Source organism: Rattus norvegicus, chromosome X (genome assembly GCF_021556685.1).
Source record: "Rattus norvegicus strain SHRSP/BbbUtx chromosome X, alternate assembly SHRSP_T2T, whole genome shotgun sequence".
NCBI classification, from domain to species: Eukaryota; Metazoa; Chordata; class Mammalia; order Rodentia; family Muridae; genus Rattus; species Rattus norvegicus.
In genome coordinates, this window is record NC_141554.1 from 11,891,482 (window position 1) to 11,904,105 (window position 12,624).

General features: G+C 37.7%; 1 protein-coding gene across 2 annotated transcripts in view; it reads left to right on the forward strand.

Moving 5' to 3' along the window:
* Efhc2 (EF-hand domain containing 2) overlaps positions 1-12,624 on the forward strand; it is a 200,448-nt gene that overhangs the window by 159,353 nt on the left and 28,471 nt on the right. For both annotated transcript variants that reach the window (XM_087599492.1, NM_001106952.1), the window contains exons 12-13: positions 7,742-7,939; positions 9,156-9,248. In XM_087599492.1, the coding sequence (XP_087455618.1) occupies positions 7,742-7,939; positions 9,156-9,248 (291 nt within the window). The remainder of the gene's footprint in view (positions 1-7,741; positions 7,940-9,155; positions 9,249-12,624) is intronic.

Below are 12,624 nucleotides of genomic sequence, written 5' to 3' on the forward strand. Positions count from 1 at the left end.
CTCCCAGATTTCCATTTGCTTTTTCAAAAAGAACTATTCACACAATTTAAGAAACATTAACAACGAAAATCACTGTCATGCCAATCCATTTAAATGCATTGTCCCAAATGGTGGAATTATACCTGAATGCTTTAAAGGCTGTCTAAAATTATGCCTCTGTGAAGAATGAGCTGTTAATAATGTACAGCAATTGCTCTTAACTGCATGAAAAGATCTTTTTGTTTGGATACACTCAAACAGCCCTTGAGTTGAGTGCACCAAGACATAGTGAATTTCAAACTAAATAAATTAAAATTATCATGAACATTCCACTGCATGTCAAAACAGGAAAAGCCATAGCATCTGATATGAAATGAGATGAAACTGGTAATGAAGAGAAAATAAGAAGCTTCTTACAGTTATTTGGAATAAGAAATCAGGGTCAATGATTTTCAATACAGATGCACCTCTCTTTTAGAAAATATATCCAAAAAATTACAAAGCAGATGTGTTTGGCAGTAATTATACTGTCATAAGATTCTATCCTTTCAAAAGGATATATTTCAAGGTTCAGTGTGCTTATTACTGTTACAATCTTGACAGAAATGGGTGGAATTTACAGCTAAGATGTTGGGTGTCACTGCCAAATACAGATGACCAAAATGAAGAGAACCTGTCCTTATGTGTAACAAGAAATGAAAGAGGGCCTCTAATTTGATTTCTAAAACTTTCTTATTGGTGTGGTTTTATGATCCAGCCAGTAGATAAAGGAAGGCTTGCCTGGGGCTTGTTAGTTTATCCCTTTATACTTATTCTCTGAATATGACTATTTAAAACAAGCAGACCATTTTCTCTAGCCATTCTCCAGACAGGTTCTGAGATTTCAGAGTCATTAAAAATAGTTCCCTGTCCTCCAAGATAAATTTACTTAAGAGAAGTGACTTGTCCCATTTAATGCAGCTTGAAACAATCCCCATTATAAGATGTGAATACTAAACAGTGCTTTCATTATCGTTTGGCGTTCCAGTCACTATGCTAACTGCTTTCTGTAGCTTTCTAACTTCACCCAGGCTTTCGTGTCTTTAACCAACAATTTATTGTGCAGAGATTAGAATATACCAGGGACTATGTAAAGTGGTGCAAATTTAGCACACTGAATAGACAAGTAGCCCTGGCCTTTGTAAACCATACATTCTAGATGGTGTGTAAAGGCATTAAGAACATGATACATAGGCTAAAATGTGATGGATAGCAGCAGCAGAAAATAGCTGGAAGAGTTCTAGAGGAGGTATCAAACTTTTAACAGGGTTGATCAGGGAGAGCCGTATAGACAAGGTGACATCTGACCAGACGAGAAGATACCCAAGGTCTCAGCTGTTAGAAATTTCTGAGAGAAGAATATCATGCCTAGAAGAAATGGCAACAGCAGAGGCCCATGCCTACCTTCTTTGAGGCAGAGCAGGAAGCACAGTTTGAAAAGTTTGGGGCACGGGAAGAATTAAAGGGTCATAGGGATGAGAGGTGACATACAAGAAGGACCACATCAGCTCTTTGGCCCTGGAGGCCACCAGGAAGCTTTGGAAGTCTGTGTAATTTTACAGTCTAGGGCTCCCCCACTCCCACTAAATCACACCATTTCCCTGCCCCAAACAGGTTCCTTGCCCTGTCAAGCAAAGATGACTTTCTTATAGTCCTAAGTGACCCTCTTCCCTTTGCCTCTCCTCTGGAGTTCTTTAGACTCAATGGCAAGGTTACCATGTTGCATAGTTTTTGAGGGAACCACTTAACAGCATATGTTCATAAATGTATTCTGTGAAGATGGTACAACCTAACTGTGAAGACAGTAATGGCCTAGCTCTTTAGTAAGGCTAACGAGCTTTGTAAATGGCTTTGAACTACAATTAGGCCTTAGCGGAATCTCCAGTCATGTGTTTCTATTAGCCCCATTTCAATGTATGCTTTCGTTCCTCTTTCACATGACATATTTTCTGCCAGCTACCGCTGCAACCCTCTGCTGTCTGACGATGTCTTAGTGCAACGGTTTGCCATGCAGGGATGTTAAGAACAATGGAGTGGAGATTTCTTTGGCCTTCAGGTGGAAGGAAAGCCTGAGGGAATACAGGATATAAGCAACCATGTGTGACTTCTGATTAGAGGAAGCAAAAACATATTTTATTTGATGAATATCAAATTGAAAGAAATGAAAAAGGGTGCTAATAGTCATCAAAACTGCTGCTTGCTTTAATTTAGACTCAACCAGATTTTTGGTTTCCAGGCCTTAGAGCCTAAGGCTTAGGCTCTTGAGGACTTGTTTATGCTGAAATTCGTTTTTAAAAAGTTTATTTGAAAGGCATTGCTTAGAATTTAATGATTCGATATGTAAGAAAAATATCCCGAAGTCCAAACCTTTCAAATGAAGTTTTGATTCACTGTTGCTTGACAGGATGACTCTAACGGAATTAAAGCTCATCAAGCTGGTTAGCATTTTGTGTTTCAGAATTCTGCAGTTACCTCACTGCCCTCCAAGAGCTTGGCACTCCTTTTTTTTCAGTCTTGAATTTTTAGTTGCAAAAATAGAATCATGTCAGTATACTTTCTAATATTAACTAAATAATACTGTTATTAACATGTTAACATGGTATTAAACTGTACAAAATGTGAGTGTTGGGAATGCAATACAGTGTTGGTAAAGACAAAAGTAATTTGATATTGAAATAGTTAAGATACTTGATATTAATCGTCAAGATAAATAGAGTTAGTAGGTGAGATTTTTTTAAAAGAATTTGTTTTAAAAAAAAGAATTTGTTTTATTTGTAATTATGTGCACTTGTGTGTTTGTGCACATAAGTGCAATGCCCATGGAAGCCAGAAGAGGGCATCAGAGCTCCTGGGGCTGGAGTTACAGGCAGTTTGTAGGTGCTAGGAAATAAACTTGGTTCCTCTGCAAGAACTAGCTAGCTGTAGAGGCTATTTACTGCAGAAGTATCTATTAGGTAGTTTTTAAAGGATATTTTCATTTCCCCTCAGTGACTGGATAAGAAGTGGTGAGGCAAAATGTCGGTATCCGGTCTCGTTTGAGGGTCTCTGGGTGAAGACTGGCTACCATTGGTGGAAGCTAAACATTAGCTTTTATGGCTTTTCAAAGCCGAAGTGGAGCATGAAAAAAAAAAAACTAGGTTGACAGTTCCTTAAAAGCTTAAACATTGATTACTGTACAGTCCACACATTGTATTCCTGAGTACATGTATTCCTTCCAAGCTGGAACCAGGTGCCAAGTTCAGCATGACAGCATAGATCTGTAATTCCAGTACTTGGGAAGCTGGAGCAGGAGGATTATTGTGAGTTAAGAGACAAATCTGGACTACAAAGTGAATTCGAGACTAGCCTGTGTTATGTAGCAAAACTCTTATCTCACAGCAAGACTGTTTAAGAGCAGATATTCAAACAAAACCTTGTACACAAATATTCACGGTAGCACTGTTCACATTAGCAACGGCTAGTAACAGTTTAGATATTTTTGAATTTGCCAATAAGAAAAATATAGTATATTCATACAATGAGATATTATTCCAACATAATAAGGAATCAGGTACTTAGACATGCTAATATGTAGACACACCTTGAAAATATTGTGTTACTTGAGAGAACCCAATAACAAAAGCATGCATACGGTCCCATTTATATGAAATATCAAACAATGGCAACTCTGCAAAGACAGAAAGCTGATTAGGGGCTGTCAATTAGGGCAGAAGGCTGGTAGGAGGAAGGAAAAAATAGCTGTTTAGTGGGTGTGGTGTTCTTTGGGGTTATCTAATTCATATCCTAAATGTTAGGAATGGCACATTTTATGCTGTTTATATTGTACCAAAATAAAAAAGTAGAATATACTATTTTTTAAAGATTTCCTAATTTTCTTGTTTGTTGAAGTTTGGCAAGATGTTTTGAATCCCAAAGGACATAGGAAATGCAGGGCAAAATAGTAGCAGCCACCATTCGGACATCCGTGTCATGAGACCTGGATATCTGGGTGGAGAGCCTGGGGTTGGAGTCCCAACTCTCATTCTACGGCAACACTGCAGTGTTCTGGACTGGGCCTGTTTCTGTTGTGGAGTAGCTTGGTTATGTAGCTCTCACGTAAAGCCATGGAATTATGGGAGATACTGAGCTATTTAAAACAAGTATACAGGGAACCCAACAGATATAAATTTGAGTTGCAGTGAAGCCAGGATAATTTCAGTTTATGCAATGAAAAGGAAAATAAAATTTTATGATCTGGAGGCACTATAATCAGCGTAGTTAGAAGTGTATTGAAAGTTTCTAGCTACTGCTGGGCATGTCTTTTTCTTGTTCTCCCTTCCTTCCTTCTTTCCTTGTATTTTTCCTTCCATTCTTCCCTCTTTCCCTTCCTTTCCTCCACCCCTCCTTCATCTATTCCTTCCTTTCTGTTGTGGGGGTATACCACTTGTTCCTCTTCATGCTATGTTCTACTTTCAAGAGTAAAAGGAATATTTCCCTATTGCAGAGACCCAGAAAAGTTAAAAAATATATTTGATAAAAAGAAAGGAGAGATAATGTCCCTGATGTGTTATACCAATGTTTTCCATGATTGTTGTTTTGTCCATGTTATATAGGCTCATATATCTGCAGTTTTTGTTTTTTGTTTTTTTTGTTTTTTTGTTTTGGTTCATTTTTTCGGAGCTGGGGACCGAACCCAGGGCCTTGCGCTTCCTAGGCAAGCGCTCTACCACTGAGCTAAATCCCCAGCCCCATATCTGCAGTTTTATTGGAATCACACTGTGCTTACCCATAGAGCACTATGGGTATCCTTGATACCAAAAGGCACACTATTAGTGCTGTTTGCTTTTATGCACTGTCATGAGTGTTTATTTCATTGCTAGTGCATTTAATGATCCAGGTCTCTCCTTCTCAGCACTCCTATTCAGTTAGCCCTATGTCATGAATACTTAGTGACAGAGACTTTCTAAAATTGTGTTGACTGAGTTCAGTTCTCAAAACAGAGATGTCTAACCCCATTTTTCTGTTTCTAAAATAAACTACCTAAGACTTAGTAGTTTACAAAGAAGCATGTTCAACTGAGACTTTTTGAAACTGGGAAGTCTAAGAATATGATGCTGCTATGTAATAAGGGCCTTTATTTTATTGTACAATCACATGACAGATGGTATCACATAGCAAGGCAGAGCAAGTATGCTAGCTCAGGGTTCTATTCTTCCTTTTGTGAAGCCACTACCATCTTCTTGGTAGCCCATCCTTATGAGATTATCTAACCATAATTTCTTCTCCAAATAACAGCAGCATTTATTGGGAGATTTAAGTTTTCAGTACATGAATTTGAGGGGAAATAATCAAATCATAGCATGGACTGCAAAGAGAAATTGGTCCATACAAACTCAGCTCAAGGCTGGAAATCATTAATTGAGTTCCTAGGATGTGCAAGGTACTAGCTTTGATTTATAGCTCTGCACATAAAGCTCAATTCAAATCTCTTGTTCTTTAGGGAAGTTTTTTCCTAAGCCTCTCTTCTATCAGTCTAGATTCTGTTCTAGCAAAAGAGTACATATAGTAATACACAGGAACATAGGTTTTGAGGTTCTCATTCTAGCTTTTGGAAAACTGAACAGATTCTTTAACATATTCTCATCTATAAAATATGAATAATTATAGTACCAACCTTTTAGTTCAGGTGAGATAATCTCTGCCAAAGGTATCTGTAGCACAGTACCTGGTATGTTTTTCATAGTTAGAGTTTTACTGTTGTGTACAGACACCATGACCAAGGCAACTCTTATAAGGACAACATTTTATTGGAGCTGGCTTACAGGTTCAGAGGTTTAGTCTATTATCATCAAGGCAGGAGCATAGTAGTGTCTAGGCAGGCATGTGCAGGAGGAGCTGAGAGTGTTCAACATCTTCATCTGAAGGCTGCTAGCAGAATACTGATTACCAGACAGCTAGGATGAGAGAGGGTCTTAAAGCCCACCCCGTCAGTGACATACCTACTCAAACAAGGCCACACTTACTCCAACAGGGCCACACCTTCTAATAGTGCCATTTCCTGGACTGAGAATATACAAACCATTACACTATTCTTCAGCAAATGGTAGAAGTTGTTATTGCTATTCTTTTATTTGGTCCTGTTAGCTTGTGCCTTGAGAAATCTTCTGATGCTTGGAGAACCTAACTGTAGTATAGAGTCTGAGAAATTCAGATGACAATGTGCCTTTCATAGGGTTTCCCACAAAGAATATCCTTTGCTAATAGTACTGATTGATTGGCCTGAGTTACTGAGATAGAGGGACTCTTTTTTGTTGATTTTTGGCCTTCATTAAAAAAATATAAAAACTAAGTAGAGAAATCTCAATAGCCTGAGCTGTATGTAAAATGAAGTTTCTTTGGATAGTGGCAAGATCACGGATTCCAGAACAGGAAATTCATGATTAGGATAACCTTACATTCATTCACTTATCATTTCTCATTCATATTCTCCAAATCTCTTCTCCCATGTGTACGTGTACTTGATATAGGATCTCTCTATGTAGCTCAGGCTGGCCTTGAACTCTTAGCAATTCTCCTGTCTCAGCCTCCCCAAGTCGTCTAAGTATACCACCATACATAGCTTTCTGAGATCCTTAATTGATAATGATAATGACCAGAAATATCTAAAAGAACTAAAGACTATTAATCTGAAAGGTCCGACGATAGTAGAAGAACAAATGAAATTTCACTTTCCCATGTTTATTTGGGACTCCGTAAGAACTGAATTATTTCCAGTAAGTCAATTTTCTTGTGGAAGTTTATTCATGTAACCACCATGGCATTTTTCATTTTAATGATTTTGATTTAGTTCATCCTAGTGTAGGCTGCACAATTTATAGCTTTCATACAGATGATGTATTGTAAACAATGCAGACAATATGTTAGGCTTTGCATCCTCCTCATCAGTAATATGTTGTTATTGTTTGGCTTCTTTAGCACTTCTTTAGCAGTGCCGTTTGTCTTGTAAAGAGTCAGGCAGCTGAACTCTTACATGACTCTTCTAAGTTTTTTTCTCATTGCCAGGGTGTATCATTTTTTACTTTTGGCAACAGAAATGTGAACAACTGCTTTTTCCCTCTTCAAAATATCCTTCTAGTTTATTGACTTACAAATCCTGTGCTCCAGAAAAACAGAAACCTAAGTCAGTTACTATTTCTTGTAAGGAAGATGACGAGATATTGCACTAAGTTATATACTTGGTGACAGGTATTTAAACAACTAACTTCCTCATTGCAGATTATTCTCAAAGCGAACTAAATATTTTATTTATATAGTATGATGGTTATTATTTTCCATGATAACATCAGTGTCTTCTTGATGCTCCTAAATTAAGTATATGAATCAAGTCAAAGAAAACAATTGCTGGGCCTGGTAGCACAGGTCTGTAATCTGATCTAATAGGGAGCTGAGGTAGGAGGATCTCAAGTTCAAGGCTTGCCTAAGTAAATGACTGAGACCCCCCATCTCAAAAAGCAAATAATGGTAACAATAAGAGGATTAGGGTTATAAAAGGCTTGTTTCCCATGTCAGAGGCCTGATTCAATTCTTAGTGCTGACAAAGGAAGGAAAATAATAACTAACAAAAATAATTGTCCCCTGAGACATCATGCAAGTTTTATAAAAATAGAATTTGAATCTGATTAAGGGACAGAAAATATTCTTCTAGGTCATTTTGTGAATGTTGTTCCTTCCACTTTATTTGCAGAGATATCCTGATGAGCATCACTATGGGGAATCTCATAGACCAGGAGCTCATAACCATTGCACGCCACTACCGTGTGCCTGAAGTTATGGATCCAGACTTAGCATACTTAATTGCACAGGCCCATGAAAAGTTCAAGAAAAATATGTTTGAGAATTTTGACATGTTCATTTATAACTGTGTATATGAAGACAGAGAAAGGTAAGATTTGTCTTATTGATTCTAATAAATCACTTAAGTTTCTTTGAACTTAAGTAGTAAAGAAATTTATGTATTTTTATGAAAATAGGCAAAGAGGAAATTGACATGTTTCATTGTACTGAACATTTTTAGCAAAGCTATCTTAAGTCATAGGAGATGGGATGGATAGAGGTCTTCTATCTTTAAAATGAATAGATTGCCTCTTTCATTTTCTTTTCTTTCTAGGTGCTTTTGACTAAAATAGAGTAATTGAAGATGTTATAGGGTTTAATGATGAACTTTCTTACAGATTTGGGGGAGATATTTCTTTTTAAAAAATAATGAAACTCTGGGCAATCTATTTCTAATGGACTGCTCCATAGGTGTTCAGTTTTGCTAGGTCATACAAAAATTTTTTCAGTTTAAAAAGTTTTTGTTTTTATTTATGTGCTTTTGTATGTTGTTACTCTGTGTGCATGTGCATATCACTGTAGTGTCTGTGGAGGTCAGAAGAGGGTGGCGGATCCCCTGGAGCTGGAGTTACACATGATTGTGAGTCACCAGCATGGGTGCTGGGAGCCTCTGAGAGAACAGCAAGCATTTTAAACAACTGAGTCATATCTCTAGCTCCAGATTACTTTTTATATACACCTTGATGTGTGTTTGGATTTTAGATCTCAACATCTATATTGCAGAAAAAAGAATCAATTTTATTTATTTATTTATTTATTTATTTATTTATTTATTTATTTATTTTTGGATTCTAGTTTTGCGTGTTCATGAGAGAACACTGGTTGACTGAGAATACTGGAGAAATTATTCTGTGTGACCTTTGAGTCTCCCATAGAGAATATAACTTGATTCTGAGAAAATCAAAGTGAATGCCCTAGTTAGGTTTGAGTTCAAGGAAAAGTCCAGAAAAATATCCCCAAGTCATAATATACTTGTGTTGAAGGCTCCAAGTGCCTGTCTAATTAGGAGATATTTTCAAATATCAAAATCAAGGTGACACTCATGGCTACAGTTTTAATAGGCTTTTCTGAGAATAATCTGGTCACCCCTGGAGTTGAAGCCATTAACGAAATGCAATATGACTGATTTTCCTTACGGTCAATTCCAATGCCAGTTCTGATACTTCCATTTTAGGCTCTACCTCATATGTCCCTTCCTGTAGCACATAACTCTTACTCACATGAGATACAATTCATAAAAGCACATTTACTTTCTTTGTATACAGAAAAGGTGTATTACCCACTACAGACATCAAAAGGATGTGCAAGTCTTCCAGGCTACCTTTGAGTGATGACTTCCTAGATTGCTTACTGTCCAGGTAAGTGAAGGTCCCCTTTTGAAGGAGACTGAACTTAATGTTTTTATTTTGGGGGCTATATTTAATTATCTTTGATTTTTGCCCTTGACTGTTTTAATCATATTGTTGGTAATGTACTTCTGTATAAGTATTATGAATTAAAACTTAGTCATGAGTTTAATTCTCAAAATGCCTGTTTGAAATTATTATTTCATCTTTTGGACATTAATGTGTACATGGGTTTCTGTGGCAAAATGAAATATATACCTTTATTGGTTATGATATTGCCATAAAATTTAGGCCACACTTTTGAAAGCAGTAGTGACTGGTGTCTAAAGACATTTACTAAGAAGACATAGGGCTATGAACACTTGCTTGTCTCTTTGCCTCCTTCTCTAGAGCCAGGCATAGAACAGATGATGGTGCCATGAAAGGCACTGTTACCATACTGTCATATTTACATCCTTTATGCTTCCTATGCCATTAGTCCAAGCTCTCTTACCCTCTGACCCACATATCTTGATCATTTTGACATTTTTTTCTTTCTGCCAGATAGGATGCAGTACTTCATGTCCTTTTTGAAAACAACTTACAGTGGACAGAACTATTACCACTCTTATTTGTACATGAGTTGTTGAAGTTTAAAGAAAAATGGTATTTTGCCCAAGGTTACAATATTCTGGAAGAGTATATGGAACCTGACCATTGAACCTTCCTTCCAGTTCTCACCCCTTGTTTCTGATAGTTTTGACTCATTGTCTATAATAACCAGCATATTAGGATGCCTTGACAATTCCACCTTCTTTCTCTGGCTTCACAGACTTACTCTTTTTCATTGTTACTATCACCACTCTTGTTCTGATCTACATACCTTCCTGACTAGTGCAGGGGTTCATTATTGATCTTCTACCAATCTCTGCAGTTCTAGGTCTGTTTTTACACACAGCAGCTAAATACATCCTAGATGAAAAAATGTCTTTGTGTTGTCCATTTTGCATACCTGTGCTATTTCTTTGTTGTGTATAGAAAGATCAGTTATTCTGTCCTTAGTTCAGAACTTTTTGTTGGAGTGTATTCTCAAACATGTATACTGGAGAGTCTTCATCTGAGATAAAAATGTTAAAGCAAAGGGAAGGTGAAATTAATTTCTATGCCGTGGAACTGGAATCTAAGGTATCGGGAGAGGAATCTAGAGGAAGCCAATTCAGATAGATATATGTGTTCAGTGAACTGACCTAGAGGAATTCTCTAGAGATTAATCACCACTTTCTCTTCTCATTTCTTTTTTGATTGCTTGTTTAGATCTATTAACTTTTATTTACTTGTAGCAGGGTCATCCTGATATAAAGTAGCCAAAATAAAGTAGACAACCTTGGAGTCTAAATTCTTCATAGTCATCATGTTTCCAAGGCCTCCAGTTTCTCCCCCATAATCCAGAGAAATGGGTAATCTGACATTTGCATGTATATCTTCTACCTTCCATTGTTTTTGGTTTCATCTGCTGTTTCTTCAGTAGGAAATAGCAACACAAACATGGCACTCTCTTATATCTGCTTAGCTAGTGATTGCAGTGATTTTTTTCTAAGAATTCTTAAAATTCTGTTTTTCTTCTTTTGTTCCTTACATAGTAATGAAGAGTTGTGACTTGACTTGACCCTCGATCCATTCACATGTGGATACCTACTTCTAGCATTTTTGAGTTTTTGATTTACCACCCGTGAACAAGCAACAAGCTGCCCACCCAATCATGCCAGTTTGGGTATTTCATGTTGTCTCTTAAGTTCTTTGAATCACTTATGGTTGTGCAATCTTATACAACAGCTTTGACCTGTCTGAATCTCAAATCCCTTCCCTAAAATGGATTATCAGTTTACAACCTAGTATTTCCATCCTCTGAGCTCTGAAGAGTCACTGAGATATATGGCACAGCACCTGGTACTATCTCTTGGTTATAAACTAGGAGCAAAGCTAAGCCAGAGGTCACAATTCATATGGTGAACCTCAAAACTGAACTGGAAGGAGCCTGTGTCTATTTTGTGAAAGTTGGGTCTGGATGCCTTTCATACATTAAGCTGTCTCCTAGTCAGGAAGCTACAGATCTTTATTAGATTATCTCTTGATGGGCTTGAGGATAAGTTCTGCTGGAAAGTCCAGGGATGTGGGAGCCTGGCCCTGCAGGACCCAGAGTTTTTACACAATCCTAAGGCCAATAACCCATCATCCTCTCATTCTCTCAGCAGACTATTTTGTCTTTGCCTTTATGATTTGACAATAAATTCAAAAAGGCTATTCTGCAACTTGTTTTGGAATCTGTCTCAATCTCTGTATGACTGCCCCAAAGCCTGGCTTAGCTGAAGAGGTCATTCTTCTCTGCTTCTGAGCAGCCCATGTTCAGTCTAACTTTGCTTCTAATTGTGCAGTGACCCTTCTCCATACTCAGGGGAAACTTCAGACTAATCAGACTAGAAAATGGCTCATTCCCATTCCCCTCTCTATCCAATGTGCCCTGCCATGATTTGGGTCACATGCTTGGTGTTTTGCGTCATCTCTACAGATTCCTTTCAAAGACTGCCCTAATTCCTAATGGGCCCATCAGCCTGCAGCTTACATTTAGATTCTGCATTCTTATTGTTCCCCACAGACTGCACAAGACTTTACAGAGGCTTGATGAGAGTTTCTTGTCTGCATATCCCTCCTTATGGTATGCTAAACCAGAACCCCCTTTGACGTCTGCGGTCTCCCATGGGAGGCAGGCACAGAGCTTGTTGTTTTTGCTTTATGCACACTGTGCCCAGGGTCGGGGCTGATTACCTGCCTTATGGTGAGACTGGGTAGCTGCTGAGATATGTGAATTCTGATCACAAAATGAAAAGCACAGTGGCTACAGGATAGGGCTCTTTCTTTTACCTAATGACAGCTACCTAGGCATTTTCCCTTGGTGGCAAGATTTCTCTTCTGTTTCATTCCCTTTGTCCTTAGAAATCAGCTAGGTCTTTTCCTTATTAGTGCAACCATAAATGCACTGTGGACTTCACAGCCTTCTCATTGGCAGTTGACTCAGGCCCCAGCCATTTGTGTTGTAAGAGCTGGTATGAATTCATCTTCATCACTACCCAAGTTCATTTCACTAATGCATAGTATTAAACTTCAGCTCTATGTAGTGATGGCTAGTATCAATAACAAAAAGTTGTGATACTTTGTATTGACATAGTGTTATGAACCTGAGAATACTTGCTGAAGAGCATATTAAAAGCTGTATTTTAATTGGTGATGGGTATTATTCAACATTTCATAAGTGCAAGCTTTGAGATATGAGGAGAGTCATTGACAAAAAAAGGGTATTCAATGCCAAGGTGAATTTCAAACAGAGTTGTGACTCAGTATGACACTAAACTCT